We start from the raw sequence: 23,782 nt of genomic DNA, 5'->3' as shown, positions 1-23,782 counted from the left end.
CTGTATCTTGATTGTATAAGTGCTTCAGAAAAAAGGACCATCTTCAATCGGAGTTGGGTCCAATAGCTCAGAGAAGCTCTTTTGCATAGATAACAACTGAAGTTCTTTAACTCTTCCTGTACTGGAAAACAATATGAAACTAATTTCTTTGCTACTAATGTTCTATTTCTTAGCTGTACTACACATACAATTCATCATAAGTTTATTTTCGCTTCAGGTTTGCTTTGAAAGGAAAACTGATTCATTTTTACAGGATCAGTTTTTTCATTTAGTACAGTGTGAACCCGGCCCCTTCCAGTCTTGTTTTAGTCTCATGTTTGCCTGATGTGTTCTGTCCACACTTGATTTTGTGCCTTTGTAAAACATTTTTTTTCTAAATAATTTAAAGTTCTGAAAACAAAAATAGGTTCTTCTGTATATGTAAACTTTCAGAAATAAATCTGATCTCTAAAATCATTATTTTTTCCCATAAACAGCTAAGACTGTTTCATCCAAGCCAGTGATGGATCCAGAAGAAGAACTACATCTGAACTCGGAGAAAAAAATGTCACCAAACAACCAAAGGCCATTATCAAGAAGAAGAAGAGGAAGAGCTGTTCTGAGGCCAGGCCTTACCTGTGTTCAGAATGCAAAAAAAAGTGTTAAAATTAGAGCCGAATTGACAAGACACCAGAGGATTCACACCGGGCAGATATCCTTCCTGTGCACAGAGTGCCACAAATGTTTTTTGAAGAAGTCTGACCTCACCCGTCACATCCTGACTCACACAGGAGAGAAACCTTATCCATGCTCGGAGTGTGGCAAGTGTTTTTCCAGAAAGCATTGTCTTGAGCTCCACAAGAAGACCCACACTGGAGAAAAGTCCTTCTCATGTTCTGAGTGTCCTAAGCGTTTTATCACCAAGGAAGAACTGGCCTTGCACCATAGAACTCACACAGGAGAGAAACCTTTTACCTGCTCAGAGTGTGCCGTTTCTTTCGCTAGAAGGTCTTTGCATGACCACCGGAAGATCCACACCGGGGAGAAGTCTTTCCTCTGCCCTGAATGTGGCTAATGTTTCAAGACTAAAGGTGCCCATACACTCGTCAGATTGGCAGCAGATAGATAAGAAATGCATCTGATGATCTATCTGATGTGTTTTTAGAACATTTTTTACCAGGATAGAATTCCAATAGATTTCAATTTGAAATCTATTGAAATTCGATCTGATGGCATTTTTTTGCCATCAGATTTCCATTAAGGCCAATGCAAAATGATAAGCAATCTCAACAGATCGACCTACATTTTCCACCCTGCCAGTTCGATGGAAATCCATCGAAATCGGCCATCGATCGGTCGATTGGCCAACCGATTTGCGATCGATCGATCTGGATCGATCGGTCAGAAAATCGGCTGAGTGTATGGGTCCCTTAAGGTGGAGAGCATCAGACACAGGAATCTTCATGCGGGTGTGAAGCCATACGCTTGCTCAGAATGTGAAAAACGCTTCTCTACCAAGGCATTGCTAATTGAACATCACAGCGTTCATACATCAGTTTCCGAGTCCGGAATGTGACCAGTGGTTTTTGCATAAATTGTTACTTGTGAAATAGTAGAAGAGTCACTTAGGAAAGCGATTATTAAAGTATTATTTCTACAGGATTAAAAGGAACCCGAGGTGAGAGACCTATGGAAGCTGCCATATTAATTTCCTTTCAAACAATACTAGTTGCCTGGCAGCGCTGCTGATCTTTCTGGTCAGTAGGGTCTACATCACACACCTGAAGCTGATCTTCTCAGATTTGTCATTTGATAGACATTTGATCTGCATGCTTGTTCAGGGCCTATGGCTTAAAATATTAGAGGCAGAGGATCAGCAGGAGAGCCAGGCAATGTGCATTATTTAAAAAGAAATAAACATGTCAGTCTCCATATCCCTCTCATCTGGGGTTCACTTTAAAGTGCCGATACATCACTCGATTTTGCAGGCCGATCGACTGCTGGATTCGATAACTTTATTGAATCTGTGGAAAATGGGTGCCACACCATGGCCGCCCATGGATATTTCAATTGATTTTAGGCCGAAATGGTTGAAAGGATCAATCAGGAGTGCAGGTAAAATCTCGATCGCATGGGTTTGATCCCGTGCATGGTGGTAATGTCATTCAGTATCATGATGACTGACAGACAACCGGCTAGTGTCCCCCCCCATGCCTGTATGCAGTGTATAAAGACTAACTTCTCTGGCAGTGCAAATCCTGGCCTCCTCTGCGGTGCGGCGTCACAGCGAGTACCTGTACCACGTGACATAGCCGCCCGCATATAGTAATGTCCTATATGTGCCTGGTGTAACGTGGTACAGGCACTCGCGGTGACGCCGCACAATGGAGGAGGCCAGGAGTTGCACTGGCGGAGAGGTGAGTGTTTTTTTTTTTTTTGGGGGGGGGGGGGGGGGGGGGATAGGTGCATACACTTGTGGGGTGGCCAGGCAGGTGACGTAGGTGGTGGCGCTAGGCTGATTTCTACTAGATTGTGCTGAAATCTACTGGAAATTGTCAGGGGTGTTGCTAGCCCCAAAGATCAGTGGCACGTGCCCCAGATCTATTCTGGGGTGCTCCGGATGTCCCCAGGCAGAGTCAGCTGTGGTGCCTCAATGGCGGGCATGCTGGGAGCTGTGGTGCATCAATCAGGGTTATGCTGGCTGCTGTGGTGCATCTACGTGGGTATGCTGGGTGCTGTTGTGCCATGCTGGGTGCTGTGATGCCTTTATGGGGGCATGCAGGGAGTTGTGGTTCTTCTATGGGGCATGCTGGGAGTTATGGTGCCTCAATGTGAGGCCCGTGGGAGTATGGGAGGGGTCCACTAGAAGGTTAGGGAATGCTATGGGGGAACTGCCAGATAACCTGTTGGCTGGCCAGCCTGCCCAGCAGACATACTGGTGTATGGTCACACCCATTTTCTGGCTGGAGTGCCCAAAAGTGCCCTGGATCTCTTAGGATCCTAGCAATGCCCCTGGAAATCATTGTGCAGTGTGTGTGCAGGTAACAGATCCCTCTCTGATCACATTCAATCAGAGAGGGATCTATCTCATGGATGATCTGCCCATACATCGAGTAATGTATGGGTAACTTTAATTGACTCACCATTTATGGATAACATGTGTAAACATAGGGTTGGGAGGAGCTTCTTCTGAATACTTCTTCTTATGTAAACAGTGCATGAAATAAGGTTGTATTTTACCAGGAAAGCAAAATTAGTAGTACAAGTATATTGCATTATTATAAGTTGTTTTGAGCACACTTCATTATAAGTGTACACATATACTTTAAATAGGAGCTGTCAGCCATACTATCTCAGAAAAAAAAAACACATATATAAGTAGATAAATACTTGCTCTACTTACATAACACATGTATTGTACTGTCCACGTTTTGATTTTAGTGATTTCTCTACAGTAAAAAAAGAGAAACAAACCTTCTTAGCATTTCCCATTTTAAGTGTGGCTATTTTGAAGCCAATCCTGATGTCATTTCCTGCCCTACTCTCCTCTGGCTGCTTTGTCCACCCTTCACTATAGAAAGTGTATTGTCTCAGCATGAGAAATATTGGCCAATAAGAGAGAAACAGAGGTGTGGGAGGGGAAGACAGGAGGGAAAGAAGCTTCAGCCAATTAGGCTGCATTAGTTAAAGCAGAATGAAACCTAGCATTTCTACTTTGCTCTAATAGATTATTTACAGCATATTATATAGCATATTCAGCCCCACCTGAAGAAAGAGGTGGTTAGAATCTGGTGAGCCCCTTTTATGTCGGTGGAGGGTGCACCTAAGGTTATACAGCACACTTTGTAGTGGTGATGATAATATAATACCAGAGGCAGGATTACGCTATGTGCAATACGTTTTTTCTGCTACAGGTCTCCTAAGAGAGCGCAGTGGAACGATTTAATTTTATTACCACCCCAAAGGATATTCCCACAGCGAACTCATAATATCTGCAGGCAGATTTACAAGGACTTTGACAGTGCTGGTATTTATGAACTCTTTGAGCGGCGCAGCCAGTTATATTGAATATTATATACAACCAGCATTTTTTTTTCTAGAACTGCATTCAAAGGGTTAACACAGGCCTAATGCTGAATACACACGGTGCGTTCCCGCCCTCGATTTCCTGCTCGATACCCGTCGATTCGTTTATTTCCAACATGTCCGATTTGCATTTTGATGGATCGTTAGGTCGATTCGCATGCAAAGTATGCCAAATCGACCTAACGATCCATCAAAATGCAAATCGGACATGTTGGAAATAAACGAATTGACGGGAATCGAGCAGGAAATCGAGTGCGGGAACGCACCGTGTGTATCCAGCATTAGACGCTTCCCTGCCAGCAGAGCTGGCCGCTTCTGAACTTGTAGGTAATGTTATCTTGTGTTTAATTGTATCACGTGAGGGATGTAAATAAAGCCTTTTCTCACACCGCTGGGTCTCACAAAGACAGTGAGACAAGCATAAATTCTTTCTGATGCTTTCTGATTAAGTTAGACATGAATAAAGCAGTTATGAATACAATGCAAAGTAAGCTCTCAGAGTAAAATTAGTATACTTTAGGAGCATATAATTTAACCGTATGGCATATAAAACGTAGGAAAACTTGTTTTTATTGAATATTATGTCAGAGTTTTATACCGCTTTAAGCCAGAGAGGAAATAGAGAAGCAAAAAAGGACAACCCAGCATGCCCTGCAACTTCCTTTTTGTGTACCAAATTTTGTGTGTACCAAATAAGAGTCAGGTAAACTGGGGAATGATCATTTATCAACAAGAAAAGTAATAGTGATTTTAACTTTTGGATTGCCTGGTTAGCCACCTTATTACCTGTTTACCAGATACAAATAAAAAAAATTTTTGCCCAACAGTTACACTTTAAAGTAAACCTGCCATTTCCTTCTCCAGAATAGAGAAAACCCTGTGTTATACAGTATAGTACATAAACTTATCCAAATAATAGATGTGTCTCTTATTTTAATTTGAGCAACCAGTACTCAAATGTTTGTAGAGAAGTAAGTGTGTCCTGTCATTTCTGACAATGACTATTTAATGACCGTCTCCTTCTTGAAGTAAGGTTTCTTTCAGATGGGCAGCAGACAGACAGAGAATTCACCACCTGTCTGCTGCTCTCCTGTGCTGGTTGGGCAATGGGCAGTGCTTAGTACCGGCACTAGGCAGGTGGCCCCCCATATAGTTACATCAGTGCAGCCCCAGCCGTGCTCAGACACGATTGTCATGGACACGATTGTCCTACAGCGCGCGCCTGTGGCCGTGAGCTATGGGGGGCAGAGAGGAGAATCGGGGAAGGGTGAAAAGCGGTGAGCATAAGGACAGGTGGTAGTATATGCCTACTCCCCCCATTTCTCCAAACTTTTTGAGCTCTGGTATCCTTTAAAGGAAATTTGAGGTGAGAAAGCTATGGAGGCTGCCATATTTATTTCCTTGTAAACAATGCCAGTTTCCTGACAGTCCTGTTGATCTTCTGGCATAAGAAGTGTCTGAGTCAAAACCCTGGAACAAGCATATGGCTAATCCAGTAAAACTTGAGTGAAAGTACCTGATTTCCAAGCTTGTTCAGGGTCTATGGCTAAAAGTATTATAAGCAGAGGATCAGCAGGATAACCAGGCAACTGGTATTGCTTAATTTCCATCCTGTTTCAGTCTGCCTTGCCTGATGTCCAGGCTGCCTCTGCTGGGACCTTGTCAGGCATATATCCTTCTGAATCCCCACCAGCCCAGAATTGGTTGTCCAACATAATTTCTTTCAATGTATTTATTAAGTATTTGTATAGCGCAGACATCTTGTCATCAAGACATGTAGTCTTGTCACTAAGTGTCCCTCAGAGGGGCTATCAAAAGTAGGTCAACCAACTGTGGAGTGTGCTAAACTTGGTTAACCTCCCTGGCGGTATGATTATTTCCAGATTTTAGGGTCTAAAGGTAGTGCAATTTTTTCACAGACTTTTAGGCACTAAAAGTAAGAAAACTGCAGAGAGATCCGAGGCAGCCCTGCACTTACCTCCCCTGGATCCAGCGATGCAATTCTCCCTCCATCCTCTGGGTGGCGCTCTACCCCTATAGTGAGATTGCTGTCTCTCATCATGACAAATAGCGATCTCAGCAGAGGGATCGAGAGCTTCCTAATGCTGGGAATACACGGGTCGATCCGCCGGATCGACCCCAGCCGCGTCCCCGCTCGTTCGCGGATCAATTACCGCTCGTCTCCGCCGGTGCTTCTTATCAGCCGCTCGATTCCCTGCCATTGTCCGCCAGCGGGGATCGAGCAGGCGGGGGTCGAGCAGCGTGATCGGACCAGCTGAATATTATCAGCTGGCCGGATCAGCTGCTCGATACACGGTACAGAAACGTACCGTGTATCCCCAGCATAAGCCCGGAAGGAGAATGGCTGCCAGTGTCTGGATCCTCGAGGAGGTGAGTTGAAATGCACACTGCACTGCACTTTCTCCCTATACCTCCCTGCAGCTCCCTGCAGTGTCTGGATCCTCGAGGAGGTGAGTTGAAATGCACACTGCACTGCACTTTCTCCCTATACCTCCCTGCAGCTACCCCAAGTCAGGCTCGGGATTACCTCTCCTGGATTCTTTTTTTCCACCCTGAGCCAGACTCGGGGTTACCGCCAAGGAGGTTGAGTGTCAGTTCTCCTAGGTCAGTCAGGAGGGCTCTCAGCCACTGTCCTAACAACAATCTGTATTTGCAGTATCACAGTTATCACAAGTGAAATAACCAGAGTTCTTTAATATATAATTTGATCTAGTAATTATTTACAAAGAGTATAAAAACATTGCATATATCATGGTCATAATCAATTTTCCAATAGAAAAAATATCTAGCAACATTAGTAGGTATTGGTCATCATAAATTACAGCTATTTCCACCGAGTGCAAGTGGCGGATCTATGCTACTGCACAGGCGTGAGCCATCTGTGCCTGCACAATGTGGGCGATCTCCACGGAACTTCGGTGTTCTCCATAGACTTGCATGGCCCTTGTGGCGGGGAAAGAAGCGTTAAAGTGTAAAAGGGGCCTAAAATAAAAAAAACATGCCTCAGTAGGGGGAGACCTCTGGATGCTTGAGAAGTTTCTCCAATGTCCACGACCCCTCCGCTGCTGAGCGGGACCATCTTCCTCTTTGTGGCCAGGTTCCCCTCTGTGTACGAGCACGCCCCCACTGCATAGGCGCATGTATGGCCACGCCTACACAGGAGTAACAGCCAATCATGCACAGAGCTTTCTTGTTCATTTAGCTCCTGGGCAGTGACTTCTAACCTACACATCCTTGTAGCGCTGCTCCAGCTATGCGGACACTGTGCAAGGTTTACTCTGCACCACATTGTTAAACTATGGACAGTATAATTTGACCTATTGGGGATTAGATTCAGAGGCGTAACAATAGACCTTGCATGGGTTGCAGCCGCCCGCAAGGCGGCCCAGAAGCAGCAGGGGGCCCCGTGGGGGGAGAAGTTTCTTTTCCCTGTCCTGAGAGACTGACAACTAGGAGCACAGAGAGAAAAGACTTTCTCCTCTCTGCATAATTGTTCTAATGGCTGCATCTGCTCAGCCACTGATAACTAATCACACTAAGTTTTGCAGACAAATATTTGTAGACAGTCCCTATTCAGTGTGCAGGAGGTTGTGCAAGTGCCCTGCCCAGGGGCGTTTCTAGGGTCCTTGGAGATCAGTGGCACCAAATGGGCGTGGCCATGCGGTGAGTGGGCGTGGCCATGGGTGGGGCCAAATGTACATGAACTTAGCAGCGGTGTAAGCTACGGATAACGGGCCTGCCCATCGAAATATTGGACGGAGCCCCCTGTCCTTTATTTCGATCATTTACAATCAGTATAGGCATAGATCAAAGATGTATACGCACATACAATTTTGATTGTCAATCACTGACCCCCAATTTCCCACCCCCATGCAGTAAGTGGGCCAACAGACAATGAATTTTATGAACAGAGCTAAAATTGGCTAATCAAAATTGTATGTGTGTACCAGGCTTTACAGCTAATACTGTACATACTGAAAGTAGCAGGGATCAGCATACAATACAGCTGGTTTACAATCAATAAAGGCACAGAGTAACACCTTACACTGTACACACTGGAGGTAAATCAGCACACAGTGCAAGCACTAGAGAACAGCGTATACTGTACATACTGTAGGCAGCAGAATTCAGCACACTGCAGCTAGCGTGCCAAAAATATGACGATCACGTTGTGCGGCGTGCTTATCGCGCCGCACCAAAAAATGGGTGGGCCATGGACCAGAATATAGGTGTGGTAACGGGTGGAGACAAATTTACATGAACCTAGCAATGGTGGGACATCAGATTAGGACAGTGGTGGCGAACCTTTTGGAGGCCGAGTGCCCAAACTGCAACCCAAAAGTCACTTATCTATCGCAAAGTGGCAACCGCAATTTAAACTAAATACTGTACAAACGTTTTAACTCATACATGAACATTATGGAAAATCCAAGTTGAAAATAAACTGTGAAGATAAACAATTTCATCCATCCTACTCCTGAAAAATGTATTCAATCTTTTAGAACCTCCCAGTTTTATTTTCTGTTTTAAAACGCTAAAAAAGTAGGTTTAATGCTATTGTCTCATATGATAAGGATTCAGCTTTTCCCATAGTCTCGCAGTTAGCAATCATGTGACCCCCAACAAGACATATTCAGCAATCATGAGGCCCCCAACAAATCAGGAGGCCCCCCAACAAGACAAATTCAGCAATCATGAGGCCCCCAACAAGACAAATTCAGCAATCATGAGGCCCCCAACAAATCATAAGGCTCCCAACAAGACACATTCAGCAGTCATGAGGCACATAAATAGACAGCATTTCACATAAATAGGCAGAATGCCCCCTTAATATGGTAGCCCCCCCAAGTTAGGTAGTGAGTGACAGGGACCCCCAGGTTAGCTAGTGAGTGACAGGCGCCTCCAGTTAGGTAGTGAGTGACAGGGACCCCGATAGTGAGTGACAGGGAGCACCTTTAGGTAGTGAGTGAGTGCCAGGGAGCCCCTTTAGGCAGTGAGTGAGTGACAGGAAGCCCCTTTAGGCAGTGAGTGAGTGCCAGGGAGCCCCTTTAGGCAGTGAGTGAGTGACAGGAAGCCCCTTTAGGCAGTGAGTGAGTGACAGGGAGCCCCTTTAGGCAGTGAGTGAGTGACAGGGAGCCCCTTTAGGGAGTGAGTGAGTGACAGGGAGCCCCTTTAGGGAGTGAGTGACAGGGAGGCCCTTTAGGGAGTGAGTGAGTGACAGGGAGACCCTTTAGGGAGTGAGTGAGTGACAGGGAGGCCCTTTAGGAAGTGAGTGAGTGCCAGGGAGCCCCTTTAGGGAGTGAGTGAGTGCCAGGGAGCCCCTTTAGGGAGTGAGTGCGTGCCAGGGAGCCCCTTTAGGGAGTGAGTGCGTGCCAGGGAGCCCCTTTAGGGAGTGAGTGCGTGCCAGGGAGCCCCTTTAGGGAGGGAGTGCGTGCCAGGGAGCCCCTTTAGGGAGGGAGTGCGTGCCAGGGAGCCCCTTTAGGGAGGGAGTGAGTGACAGGGAGCCCCTTTAGGGAGTGAGTGACAGGGAGCCCCTTTAGGGAGTGAGTGACAGGGAGCCCCTTTAGGGAGTGAGTGAGTGACAGGGAGCCCCTTTAGGGAGTGAGTGACAGGGAGCCCCTTTAGGGAGTGAGTGACAGGGAGCCCCTTTAGGGAGTGAGTGACAGGGAGCCCCTTTAGGGAGTGAGTGACAGGGAGCCCCTTTAGGGAGTGAGTGACAGGGAGCCCCTTTAGGGAGTGAGTGACAGGGAGCCCCTTTAGGGAGTGAGTGACAGGGAGCCCCTTTAGGGAGTGAGTGACAGGGAGCCCCTTTAGGGAGTGAGTGAGTGACAGGGAGCCCCTTTAGGGAGTGAGTGCGTGACAGGGAGCCCCTTTAGGGAGTGAGTGCGTGCCAGGGAGCCCCTTTAGGGAGTGAGTGCGTGCCAGGGAGCCCCTTTAGGGAGTGGGTGCGTGCCAGGGAGCCCCTTTAGGGAGTGGGTGCGTGCCAGGGAGCCCCTTTAGGGAGTGGGTGAGTGACAGGGAGCCCCTTTAAGTGGGTGAGTGACAGGGAGCCCCTTTAGGGAGTGGGTGCGTGCCAGGGAGCCCCTTTAGGGAGTGGGTGCGTGCCAGGGAGCCCCTTTAGGGAGTGGGTGCGTGCCAGGGAGCCCCTTTAGGGAGTGAGTGAGTGACAGGGAGCCCCTTTAGGGAGTGAGTGAGTGAGTGACAGGGAGCGAGTGCGTGCCAGGGAGCCCCTTTAGGGAGTGGGTGCGTGCCAGGGAGCCCCTTTAGGGAGTGGGTGCGTGCCAGGGAGCCCCTTTAGGGAGTGAGTGAGTGACAGGGAGCCCCTTTAGGGAGTGAGTGAGTGACAGGGAGCCCCTTTAGGGAGTGAGTGAGTGACAGGGAGCCCCTTTAGGCAGTGAGTGAGTGACAGGGAGCCCCTTTAGGGAGTGAGTGAGTGACAGGGAGCCCCTTTAGGCAGTGAGTGAGTGACAGGGAGCCCCTTTAGGGAGTGAGTGAGTGCCAGGGAGCCCCTTTAGGGAGTGAGTGCGTGCCAGGGGAGCCCCTTTAGGGAGTGAGTGCCAGGGGAGCCCCTTTAGGGAGTGAGTGAGTGCCAGGGGAGCCCCTTTAGGGAGTGAGTGAGTGACAGGGAGCCCCTTTAGGCAGTGAGTGAGTGACAGGGAGCCCCTTTAGGCAGTGAGTGAGTGACAGGGAGCCCCTTTAGGCAGTGAGTGACAGGGAGCCCCTTTAGGCAGTGAGTGAGTGACAAGTAGCCCCTTTAGGGAGTGAGTGAGTGACAGGGAGCCCCTTTAGGCAGTGAGTGAGTGACAAGTAGCCCCTTTAGGGAGTGAGTGAGTGCCAGGGGAGCCCCTTTAGGGAGTGAGTGAGTGACAGGGAGCCCCTTTAGGGAGTGAGTGAGTGACAGGTAGCCCCTTTAGGGAGTGAGTGACAGGGAGCCCCTTTAGGCAGTGAGTGAGTGACAGGGAGCCCCTTTAGGGAGTGAGTGAGTGCCAGGGAGCCCCTTTAGGCAGTGAGTGAGTGACAGGGAGCCCCTTTAGGGAGTGAGTGAGTGCCAGGGAGCCCCTTTAGGGAGTGAGTGCGTGCCAGGGAGCCCCTTTAGGGAGTGAGTGAGTGCCAGGGGAGCCCCTTTAGGGAGTGAGTGAGTGCCAGGGGAGCCCCTTTAGGGAGTGAGTGAGTGACAGGGAGCCCCTTTAGGCAGTGAGTGAGTGACAGGGAGCCCCTTTAGGCAGTGAGTGAGTGACAGGGAGCCCCTTTAGGCAGTGAGTGACAGGGAGCCCCTTTAGGCAGTGAGTGAGTGACAAGTAGCCCCTTTAGGGAGTGAGTGAGTGAGTGACAGGGAGCCCCTTTAGGCAGTGAGTGAGTGACAAGTAGCCCCTTTAGGGAGTGAGTGAGTGCCAGGGGAGCCCCTTTAGGGAGTGAGTGAGTGACAGGGAGCCCCTTTAGGGAGTGAATGAGTGACAGGTAGCCCCTTTAGGGAGTGAGTGACAGGGAGCCCCTTTAGGCAGTGAGTGAGTGACAGGGAGCCCCTTTAGGGAGTGAGTGAGTGACAGGGAGCCCCTTTAGGCAGTGAGTGACAGGAAGCCCCTTTAGGGAGTGAGTGAGTGACAGGGAGCCCCTTTAGGGAGTGAGTGCGTGCCAGGGAGCCCCTTTAGGGAGTGAGTGCGTGCCAGGGAGCCCCTTTAGGGAGTGAGTGCGTGCCAGGGAGACCCTTGAGTGAGTGAGTGACAGGGAGGCCCCCCCTCTAGCCGCCGCCGCTCCCCCCCCCTACCTCTCAGCAGACCTCAGGATCAGCGGCGACCCGACCAGATGTACGAGCGGGCGCTGGACGCACCCGCTCGATATGCGGAAGTGATGTCACTTCCGCATATCAGTGCGGGCGCTGGGTCCTAGCGCCCACACGATTGGTCGCCGGCTCGCCGCCTGATCCTGAGGTCTGAGACTGTCAGTGACGCGGCGGCTGGAGGGAGCCGCTGAGTCTTGACAGAGGGGGCGGCCGGGCGGAGATCCGTGGCACCCCAGGAAAGATTGGGGGCACGTGCCCCCCTAAAACAGGGCTAGCGACGCCCCTGGCCCTGCCCCCAGCCTTTCCACCCCCTCCCAATGCTGTGTACTGTAGTGATGCTGGGGAAGACTGCAGAGCCAGTTCTGCTCCATCAGAGATGGACAGAGTGAGTATAGTAAGCTGAGGCTCATCTGTTGGTTTTCTGTATGTGTTTTCTGCACACCATGTGTGTCTATATGTGTGAAAAAGTGCACATTTTATCACAGAAGCTAATGCAATTGATAGAGAAAATGCCTGCAGTGCTTTACTGCTGTCTGTTTTTTTCTGCATGGGGAAAACACACTCAAGTGTGCGCTAGGCAATTAAACAACATTAATTTTCAGTTTACCTGTGCAGAAAGCAGGGGGGGGGGGGGGGGGGGGGGTGGCTATCCAAAGTTTTGCAGTGGGGGCCAGTGATGTCTAGTTACGCCCCTGATTAGATTTGCAAGTAGTTGTAAATAATCTAGTCAAAGACAGAAAAGGCAGTGACAATACTCTGTGGTGGTATGTAACAATTGGATGGGTGGGGCTAAAAAAATGATCTTACTATTGCAGTCCTACAGACAAGCTGAATACAATTGAGGACAGTTGCCCCTGGATGTATTCGTTCTGTGATAAATTATTCACCATTTTGGTCAGGTTTTGCCTATTTTATACTTTTGTCCTCATCCTCACAGCCCAGATCAATGTCCTGGCTCTGATCAGAACTATTGCCGAAATTGACCTCTAAAGTTCATCCTGTTATCCACAGTCCTGGCCGGCGGCTTCCCAGCGTTTTAAGTTGTCTTCTTGCTTCCCTTGACAGGGAACTGCGACTGATCCTAGGGCAAGGAAAACACATCGTCAGCACATATTAGGGAAGTGATCTTCACCTGCCACTAGGACAATAAGCTCACAACTTCTTCTAGGAGTATAAAAACAGATAAGAAAAGGTTAGATTTGCCAAAAGGCGCTATAAAAATCCCCAGAGGAGGATGAGGGTGCAGAGGAGGATGAGGGTGCAGGGGTGGCTGAGGGTGCAGGGGTGGCTGAGGGTGCAGAGGTGGCTGAGGGTGCAGAGGTGGCTGAGGGGGCTGAGGGTGCAGAGGAGGATGAGGGTGCAGAGGTGGCTGAGGGTGCAGAGGTGGCTGAGGGTGCAGAGGGGGCTGAGGGTGCAGAGGGGGCTGAGGGTGCAGAGGGGGCTGAGGGTGCAGAGGAGGATGAGGGTGCAGAGGTGGCTGAGGGTGCAGGGGTGGATGAGGGTGCAGAGGAGGATGAGGGTGCAGAGGAGGATGAGGGTGCAGAGGTGGCTGAGGGTGCAGAGGTGGATGAGGGTGCAGAGGTGGCTGAGGGTGCAGAGGGGGCTGAGGGTGCAGAGGTGGATGAGGGTGCAGAGGCTCCTGCTGTATATAAATGTAAGTTTACATATGGCTAACTGCATCCATGTGCTATTTCAGTTTGCATTCCGTTTAAAGGGGAACTGAAGTAAGAGGTATATGGAGGCTGCCATATTTATTTCCTTTTAACCAATACCAGTTGCCTGGCAGCCCTGCTGGTCTATTTCTCTGCAGTAGTATCTGAATAACACCAGAAACAAGCATGCAGCTAGTCTTGTCAGATCTGACTTTAAAGTCAGAAACACCTGATCTGCTGCATGCTTGTTCAGGGGCTATGGCTAATAGTATTAGAGGCAGAGGATCAGCAGGGCTGCCAGACAACTGGTATTGATTAAAAGGAAATAGATATGGCAGCCTCCGTATACCTCTTACTTCAGTTCCCCTTTAATCTGAGTTTAAGGTTTAGTGCATAGTTTGTATCTGTTTTATATTCAAGGGGCCATATGCAATTCACTTTTTCTCCTGAGTTTTCTCCTAGGAGATAATTTTTCATCTTCGATTTCAAATAACGTTTTAGCACTTTGCGATGGAGAAAAGTACCTTACATACTTGCATACAAGCCTAATTCCTCAACACAAAAAAAGTGCTGAAAAGTTACCCCCTCGGCTTATATGCGAGTCAGTCGAGCAGAATGGATGGTGGAGCAGGCTTTGTTACTGGCAGAGGAGAGTAAGGATCGTGCACTAATGAACCTGGTCTTGCCAGCTGCCTCCCTGCTGTGTCTGTGCCCCCCATCCACTGCAACATGGTGTGCAGAGTGCACTGCTCAAGACTACCTGTGTCCCCTGGCTTGTGGAGTGAAGGGTGCCAGCCACGTGCCAGTGGTGCAAAGATCGGGGACTCTTCCTGTGTGGCAATCACTGTGTCTCATATCTATGATGCCATCTAGTGGCATCTTGAGACACAGGTGTATCATCCTTGGGGCAAATCTGGCTACTGTGAAGGGGGCTATACTGGGGAGGGGGCTTATATGCAAGTCAATCACTTTTTCCTAGTTTCTGAGGGAAAAGTGGGTACCTCGGCTTATACACGGGTCGGCTTATATGCAAGTATATATGGTACCAAAAATTGGGTGAAAAGGTACTACCAAAATTATTTTGAGTATTTGCTTGCTGATGGTGGAAAAGGCATTTTATTTACAAGTTGTGAAATAGTCACCTGGGATAAAAGTGAATTGCATATGGTCCCAGGTGTTTATTTAGCCTCTAGGGGGCTCTGCACACCTCTGTTAGGAGGCATTTCAGGGGCAGCCTGATTAGGAGCGCTGCCAATTTCTCTCTGTTCCCAAGGAAAATGTGTAAACCATTTTATGGCCCGCTGCCCCAGGTTCACACTGTTTTTTTGTTAGTTAGCAATTAGGGTCTCTTCCATGAGGACCTCTTAACGCGGTGGAAGAGTCTATGGAACACTCTGCACGCAAACTGCTTTGGAAGCCAATATCCTCCATTTTGTTTCATCTGTTTTGAATGCAAATTGTGTAACCTGCCTATATTTAGGCTCAGCACATCCATGCAGTTTGTCATTCAGATGCAGCCTGCCTTGTGAAGCACTGCCATCTCCTTCAGCACAATAAAGAGCTAATACTGCCGTTGAGGGAGGACCCTTCTGACCCAAGGGCCCCAGTGCGTTCACAACCTCTGCATCCCCTATTACTACGCCACTGCGACTGTATATACTCAGCTCTAGTCTAGAAATGTAAGAATTACTCACAGTATAAAAGTGTTGGGGTCACCTTATAAGTGAGTCAGTCGTAAAGTTCCTCATTTATAGCCAAGATGGGGAGGCTCTCTCCTCCTCCCTGCAGCACCGAAGGGGCCAGCTACTTTGACCACACCTTCCCACCCACCACTACCCTAAGGGGGGCTTCATATAGTGTGAACTAGCTGATTGATTAACATGGACTCTCTGTTTAAAGTGGTCTGAAAGCCAGCATTTCTACTTTGCTCTAAAAGATTCCTCACAGCTTGAAATAATTTTTTTTAGCAGAACATCACTGAAATGGTTAAACAAAGCACTTTCTCCTGCTATTCAGCTTCAAATCCGCATCCAAACTGGAGATAACAGTATCTTTTTTACTTGTTACAGCGGAATAACACCCAGCATTTCTACTTTGCTCGAATAGATTATTTACAGCACATTATATATAACCAGCATTTTTTTTTTTTACTAGAACAGCATTCAAAGGGTTAACACAGGCCTTAGAGGCTCCCCTGCAGGGAAAGCTGGACGAATCCAAAGTGTAGATAATGTTATCTTGTGTTTAATTGTATCAAGTGAGGAATGTAAACAAACCCTTCTCTGACACTGCTGGGTCTCCTAAAGACAGTGAGACAATCAGAAAGCATCAGAAAGCATTCATGCTTAAAGAGGAACTCCAGTGAAAATAATGTAATAAAAAGTGCTTAATTTTTACAATAATTATGTATACATGATTTAGTCAGTGTTTGCCCATTGTAAAATCTTGTAAATCCCTGATTTACATTCTGACATTTATTACATGGTGACATTTTTACTGTTGGCAGGTGATGTAGCTGCTGCATGAATTTTTGGCAGTTGGAAACAGCTGTAACAGCTATTTCCCACAATGCAACAAGGTTCACAGACAGGAAACTGCCAGGAGTACGTACTCAAGAGTTTCTTGTGGGAGGGGTTTCACCACAATATCAGTCATACAGCGCCCCCTAATGATCCTTTTGTGAAAGGAATAGATTTCTCATGTAAAAGGGGGTATCAGCTACTGATTGGGATAAAGTTCAATTGTTGGTCGGAGTTTTTCTTTAACCGGTTCAGCGCCGCAGTGCCGAAAATCTTATGCATCCGAGCAACGTTCACCTCCCATTCATTCGCCTATAACTTTATTGCTACTTATCACAATGAATTGATCTATATCTTGTTTTTTCTGCCACCAATTAGGCTTTCTTAGGGGGGTACATTTTGCTAAGAGCCACTTTACTGTAAATGCATTTTAACAGGAAGAATAAGAAAAAAACTGAAAAAATTCATTATTTCTCAGTTTTTGGCCATTATAGTTTGAAATTAATATACGATACCGTAATTAAAACGCATGAATTTTATTTGCCCATATGTCCCGGTTCTTACACCATTTAAACAATGTCCCTATCACAATTTATGGTGCCGATATTTCATTTAGAAATAAAGGTGCATTTTTTCAATTTGCGTCCATCCCTATTTATAAGCTTATAATTTTAAATAATATAATAACATATTCTCTTGACATGCATAATTAAAAAGTTCAGACCCTTGGGTAACTATTTATGTTGTTTTTGTTTTGTTTTTTATTGTATTTTGTTTTGTTTTTTAAATAAAAAAAGTGTATGTGGGTAATTTTTGGTGTGGGAGGGAAACTGTTAATTTTAAATGTAAAATGTATTTTTTTTTTTAATTAAAAATGAATTGTGGTGCAGTTTACTATTCGGCCACAAGATGGCCACAGTGAAAAAAGTCCTAGATGCGAACGATTTCGCATCTAGGAACTTAAAAGCAGGGGAAATGTTTCCTGGGGGCAGAAATACCGCGCTCTCTGGAGAGAAAGCGTCGGTATTTCTGCGGGGAAGATAGATCGGTGAATGGGAATTATATTCCCATTCACTGATCGGGGGGCTAGCGGCGGGCAGCGGGAGCGCGCGCGGGGGCGCGCCCGATCGCGCGCACGAGGCGGCGGCAGCAGCAGTGCCTATCTGGACGAGGAAGCTCGTCCAGATAGGCCGAACTGGTTAAGTTAGACGATGAATAAAGCAGTTATGAATAAAATGCAAAGTAAGCACTCAGAGGAAAAAAAAAGTGTACTTTGGGAACGTACTGTATAATTTCTAAATGAATAATAATACTTATGCACAAAAGCAAATATGCTAACCGTATGGCATATAAAAAGTAGGAAAACATGTTTTTATTGAATATTATGTCAGGGTTTTATACTGCTGGCCACTTTAGGATCCTTGGTACGCATATCCACGCCCCTTTAAACTTCACATGCGGATCAGGGGTTGATGGTGTAATGGTTAAGGGCTCTGCCTCTGACACAGGAGACCTGGGTTCGAATCTCGGCTCTGCCTGTTCAGTAAGCCAGCACTAATTCAGTAGGAGACCTTTGGCAAGTCTCCCTACACTGCTACTGCCAATAGAGCGTGCCCTAGTGGCTGCTGCTCTGCTCTGGTGCTTTGAGTCCGCAAGGAGAAAAGCGCAATATAAATGTTATTTGTCTTGTCTTGTCTTGTCTAGATATGCGTACTGCTGCCTTACCGTCGCATTCACGATCCCCGCGCTGTTTTCCGCCGATCCACCGTCGCAACCCCCTCCATCTGTGATCAGGATGTGAGAATCTTTTGATTCTCAATCCCGATCACCGTTCCCGTGTCTTCGCAGAGCTTGTTAACGTCGCATAAGCTAGGAGACCCGACACTTCCGTGTTCGGCTGTGTTCTATTAATAGAAACACGGTCTCAATAGCACCATCTTGTGGCCAAAAAGTAAAATACACCTATTTAGGCCACTATACTGTTTTCCATAGCAAGTTTATTATTATTTTTTTTCAATTTTATTACTTTTAACCCCTTCCATCCCTGCCCCACAGTTACAAAAATAAAACACTTGTTAAAAAAAAAAAAAAAAAAAATTACATCATTTAATTTTTTTTACATAAATAGTTACCTTAGGGACTTTTGTAATACGGATGTCATGAGTATGTTTTTTCAAAAAAAGTTCTTGTAATAAGTGAAAAAGTATTGAAAATCCCTAAATGGAAAAATGCTCCTTCATTTCCAGTTAAAATATTATCACCATACATTGTACTAGGGACACAATTTAAACGTTGTAATAAACCAGACAAATGGGCAAATAAGATGTGTGGGTTTTATGTACCAAAGCACATTTTATTTTAAAACTATAATGGCTGAAAACTGAGAAATAATCATTTTTTTTTCTTTTTTCCTTATTATTCCCTTTACAATGCATATAAAATAAAATAATTCAGAGCAAAAACTACCACCCAAAGAAAGCATAATTTGTGGCGAAAAAAACAATATATAGATAATTTCAGTGTGATAAGTAACAATAAAGTTATCTCTGAATGAATGGGAGGAGCGCTAAAATGTGAAAGTTGTTTTGGTTTTTAAGGGGAAAAACCTGTGATCCTGAAGTGGTTAACCACAAATGTATCAACCCTGGAATGTAAACAAACACTCTCTGAGAAACTGTCTCTGCTTCAGGCACACACAGTGTTCAGGATAGCTCATTAGAAGATTTGAATATATAATAAAAAGCAGTTATAATAGAAAAATAATAAAATGCAATGGCAGCTTTCAGGGCAAGAAAAACTACACTTTGGAAACTTGTAATTTGTAAACAGACAATATTACCTGTGCACAAAAGCAAGTATGATAACTGTATGGGTAATACAAAGTAGGAAAACACATTTTTATTGAATGTTATGTCAGAGTTTCAGACCACTTTAAATGTGTTTTTATGTGCAGAAAACTCACAAAAATAGACAAGTGAGGCCCCTGCCTCAGTCTTCCCTCCCAAGTGTCTCTGACCTGCATAGAGCTGCTATACTCACTGTAAAAATTCTATCTTGCATGTTGGATGAGACAGGGCGGCCATGAGATCAGTGAAGTGTGGCCCCTCCAAATTGTTGTAACACAGGCCAAGCGTTCTTAGGGTCTGGTTATTTCGTATCCCAGTTATCAGGTGGGCACAGCAACTGTCTGTCAGTTTATTATCAGTTAATCTGTAAAACACAAGCAAAGTATTAACTGCAACTTCCATATTATAAATGGCAAAATATCAGGGCGCAAGTGTCCTTTTAGGCCTCTTGCACACTGCATGCGATTCCGATTCAGATTCCGCTTTTTAATCAGTTTTTACATCCGATTCAGATTCCGATTTGCACTGCAAATCGGAATCTGAATCGGATGTAAAAACTGATTAAAAAGCGGAATCTGAATCGGAATCGCATGCAGTGTGCAAGAGGCCTTAAAGTTATAGCTTCTTAAAGTGAACCTGTGACAACCCAGGTAAAGGGAAGCTTCTGGCTTCTCTGATTCTCCCCCAGCCCACCACTACTCACAGACAACCTCTTCTAATTCATGGGCATGCTCCAGTCTTTGTATAAGTGTGGCCACACTGCACAGGCACAAGTATGGCCTGCACCTGTGCAGTAGCAAGGAGCCACACGTGCAGTGCTTTTTTCCTCCGTGCATGTGAGGCTCCACATGTTGGGCAATGCGGCGACAAGACCATATTAAACAAGACTTTTGAATATGTCCGGACGGCCCCAGTGCTGGTATGGCGAGGTCGAGGAGGATGGGAGGAAGTCTCTTCTAGGTAGGTCCAGAGGATGATCCAGAGGCTTCCCATGTCCTCTTCATGACTGGCCAGGATCTTCTACTTGATGTCCTCCTCAACCCCACAACCACTGGCCGGGACCTTCTACTTGATGTCCTCCTCAACCCCACAGCCACTGGCCTGGACCTTCTACTTGATGTCCTCCTCAACCCCTCTATCGCTAGCCGAGACCTTCTACTTGATGTCCTCCTCAACCCCTTTATCGCTAGCCGAGACCTTCTACTTGATGTCCTCCTCATCCCCACTGCCACTGGCTAGGACCTTCTACTTGTTTGCAGCCATGCTCCCCTCCTTTTACAACTGCGGCAGTACCGCAGTAAGGCTGCACCTGTGCAGTAGAACAAAGTTCCGAACACTATCCCTCCAACTGATATGCCTATCACTAACTAACTTACTGAAACTCCTAATGCTAACCGATACACCTAACACTAACTAACCCTGAAACTAATCTACCCAACACTAACTGAACACTTACTTTCCCTTGTCAAATCTCCCTGCGCCGCTTGCCAAACTAATAACATTTGCTGAAAAGCATGCTGGCTGACCTCAAACCACAATTAACATTGCAGTCTGTGGAGTATGCGATAAACTCCAGTTACCACAGTGCCAAAATGAACTGCTTTGGAATTTCGACCTAGTCTCCAAAATGCGGTAAAAAATGATGCTCTCAGTTGGCTCCTGGCCTAAAAGTCTGAGCGATGGATTTCTGCAATCAGCGCTGCTCTACTCACTGTAACTCCTCTATCCTGCTAGTGGGTAAAGCTTCCATAATCTCACTGAAGTGAGGGCCCTCTAGGTAGTTGCCAGTCAGGTCCAGCCTCTTGAGGGTCTCGTTGTGTCGGATGCCGGATGCCAGGAAGGTGACTGAACTGGATTTCAGCATGTTTCCTCCCAAACTACAGAAGAAAAGGATATCAATAGAACAGCACTGAAAACCATCTGCTCCCCCCGTAAATTACTACACAGATCTTTATCAGAGACGTCAAATGAGATGCTAATACTCCCAGTCGGCTTGCAAATTTAGTAAAAATAGCTTTGAATTAAAGGACAACTAAAGTGAGAGGGCTATAGAGGCTGCCATATTTGTTTCTTTTTAAAGGGGTTCTTTAATGTTTTACCTGGGGCTTCTCCTGGCCCCCTGCAGACGTCCTGTCCCACACCGGTCCTCAAGGATCCTCTGGTCCCCCTCCGCAGCTCATTTTTTGTGTGTTACGAGTTGACCTCCACTGCACCTGCACAGACGTGACAACGCACATCCTCGCTCCTGGTCACGTCACTGGGAGCGTCCTGCGCAGGTGAAAAATGAGGAAACTTTGTACTGCATCTGCTCAGTACACTACCGGCGACGGGAGCGAGGGCGTGCACGGCCGTGTAGGCGCAGTGGCGGTCGACCCATAACATGAAAAAAAGGAAAGTGAGCTGCGGCGGGGGACCTGCAGGAGGCCGATAGAAGCCCCGGGTAAGTGAAACTTAAAAAAAAGTAAAAAAAATCAAACAACCCCTTTAAGTAATACTAGTTGCCTGGCAGCCCTACTGATTTTCTGCCTCTAATACTTTTAGCAATAGACCCTGAACAAGCATGCAGCATTAGAGTGGACCCGACTAAGATCAGCTATTTCCAAGCATACAGCCGCAACAGCGCTCCCGCTGGAAAGGGAAAGGTAAATATTGCACAGCCTGACAAATTGTCGGCTGTGCATTCAGTGGGCTGCAGCGAGACCACCGGGGGACACAGGAGGGCGGGGAAAGCCTTGCTAGGATCCAGAGGCTTCCCCCCACCGAGGTGACTACCCCCCAGGGGAACTTCTTTTTATTACAGAGTCTCTTTAAGATTTATTCAAAATAAGTTTTCGTCATGAACACATGCATGCAGGGCCTGATTTACCATGAGGTGTGTGCCTACAGGCGCCTTATGTGGCAGAGGCGGCTCCCCTCCCTTCCCGAATGTCCCCTCTCCCAGCAAAGCCAAAGGGCGATGTCACTCACCAAAACACTATAGAACCAGTTTCTCACAATGCATATCAAATGTATTAAATATCAAAATTGCACAATCACCCCAAGTAAACAACCCCCTCCCCCCTGTTACTCACCACCAGGCTCCAATCCAGCAGCTGCAGGTATGTAGTTAGGATGGAGGTCCAAAGGCTTAATCAGTGCCTCCTGTGAAAGTGAGAGTAGTGTGGTGGGCAGTGTAGGTATTGCATCCCCCTCCCTCCCTGCACCACACCAGCTGCAGTGCAGATCAGCTGTGCGCTCTGGCCACACACACTGCCCTTTGCTGCCTTCTCCTGTCACCTTGGTGGGGGGCCTTGAGGCAATGTAAGGTGGTGATTTAATTGTACGTAGCCCCCAATAGTGTGTAGCTCCAACCCCGATTGGGGGTAGTCTGTTTTGTAAGGAAACTAGGGCCATAATTATTATCATTTTTTTTTTATTAAAGTAGAGGGGGGCCTTATCCAGGATTTTGCTGGGCAGACCCACTCTTTGAATTACACCTTTGCTAGGTTCATCTACATTTAGCTCTTTATGTGATATGAGAATAAGGGCCGGGATTGGGGGTGTGGCCTGTGTTGAGGGGCGGAGTTTAGAGCAGTAGAATATCTGTGCCTAAAATCCCCTGAAGTGTAAATCCAGCCTTGCATGCATGCGATATATAACAGCACAAAAGCTGATTCAGTTGCGCTGCAGCCATTCTTGCTGTATTCCGATTCAACCTAGTTATGGGGTGTTTCTGCTTCAAGGAGAAGTCATTTAAGCAGTACCATTGGCTTGTTCACTGAATAGAGCGTCGGGGGTTCTATACTGGCCACATTTATTGTGGGCTAAGGGGAAAGGGGCATGACAGTGGGGTGCTCTACTCTAATGATAATGTTATCCATTTAGTCGTATCCGACTCTTGGTGATTCTGTGGGTTAGCTCTCTCCATGCTGTTTGATCTTGTACCATTTCTGCCAGTTGCCTTAAAGGAGTCATCAGGGAAATATAAAGAAATGAGCTTTACTCACCTGAGGCTGTCTCCAGCCCCTTGCAGCTGACTGACCCACGCTGTCACCTCCGCTCCCTGCAACTGTCCCGCTCTCGCCGCTCAGAATTCAGGCCGACCGAACTACTGCGCCTGCGCAGTTTGCTGCGGCCTACGTGGCCATGATTGACAGTGGTGCTTCGCGCAGCCGCAGGAAGGCTGTACCCCGTGGTCGGCCTGAATACCAAGCAGCGATAGCGGGACAGCGGCGGGGAGGTGACAGCGTGGGACAGTCGGCTGCAAGTGGCTGGAGAAAGCCCTAGGTGAGTAAAGCTCATTTCTTTATATTTTCCTGATGACTCCTTTAAGCTCAATCCTGTGTCAGCTTTGATGGTGTCAAGCCAACGTGTTCTCTGGGGGCCTTGTCGCCGTTTGCCACTGATCAGTCCTAGCATTAGGTCTTTCTCTAAGGAATTTGCATCACGTGGCCAAAATATGTGAGTCTGAGTCTGGTGATCTTGCCTTCCAGTGACATGTCTGGTCTTATACTTTCCAATACTTCTTTGTTTGTCATCCTTGCTGTCCATGGAATGCGAAGCAACCATCGCACCACAACTCGAAAGGAGTCGATTTTTCTTCTATCTGCTTTTCTTAGGGTCCAATTTTCGCAGCCATACATGGTTATGGGGAAAACAATGGCATGAACCAGTCTACATTTGGTCGTAATGCTAAAGTACTGTCGTGATAGAGAAATGCAATTAGTGCTGTTATACTCACTCCAACTCCTCTATCCTACTCGTGGGCACCGCATCCATCAGGTCTTTGAAAAGGGGACCCTCCAGAATGTTAAAAGACAGCTTAAGTCTCCTTAGGGTCTTGTTATTCCTAATCCCAGTTGCCAGGTGGGTGCAGGAGCTGTCTGTTAAATCATTGTCGTACAAACTGTAAGGCGGAAA

At 47.0% G+C, this 23,782-nt stretch overlaps 2 protein-coding genes across 5 annotated transcripts in view; one reads left to right on the top strand and one right to left on the bottom strand.

The window, feature by feature from the left end:
- Positions 1-502: 502 nt before the first annotated feature.
- Positions 503-1,054, top strand: LOC137562149 (gastrula zinc finger protein XlCGF71.1-like). The gene has a single exon (XM_068273481.1). It carries the CDS (start codon positions 503-505, stop codon positions 1,052-1,054), a length of 552 nt encoding a protein of 183 aa, XP_068129582.1.
- Positions 1,055-6,760: 5,706 nt separating this feature from the next.
- The window catches only part of LOC137562642 (NACHT, LRR and PYD domains-containing protein 3-like), a 158,170-nt gene continuing 141,148 nt past the window's right edge, over positions 6,761-23,782 (bottom strand). For 3 of the 4 annotated variants that reach the window (XM_068274173.1, XM_068274175.1, XM_068274174.1), the window contains 4 exons: positions 23,604-23,768; positions 20,596-20,760; positions 19,077-19,247; positions 6,761-12,947 (listed from right to left, as the gene is read on the bottom strand). In XM_068274173.1, coding sequence (XP_068130274.1) covers positions 12,860-12,947; positions 19,077-19,247; positions 20,596-20,760; positions 23,604-23,768 — 589 coding nt within the window. In that variant the 3' untranslated portion in view covers positions 6,761-12,859. The remainder of the gene's footprint in view (positions 12,948-19,076; positions 19,248-20,595; positions 20,761-23,603; positions 23,769-23,782) is intronic. The other variant, XM_068274176.1, reaches the window with a different exon arrangement.

This window comes from Hyperolius riggenbachi, chromosome 3 (genome assembly GCF_040937935.1).
Source record: "Hyperolius riggenbachi isolate aHypRig1 chromosome 3, aHypRig1.pri, whole genome shotgun sequence".
Taxonomy (NCBI): Eukaryota; Metazoa; Chordata; class Amphibia; order Anura; family Hyperoliidae; genus Hyperolius; species Hyperolius riggenbachi.
Note: the sequence above shows the minus strand (reverse complement) of the source record. Positions and strands in the feature narration are given on the sequence as shown.

Excerpts from the sequence above, each read along its gene's own strand:
- LOC137562149 (XM_068273481.1), top strand. The coding sequence starts at position 503 with ATGGATCCAGAAGAAGAACTACATCTGAACTCGGAGAAAAAAATGTCA.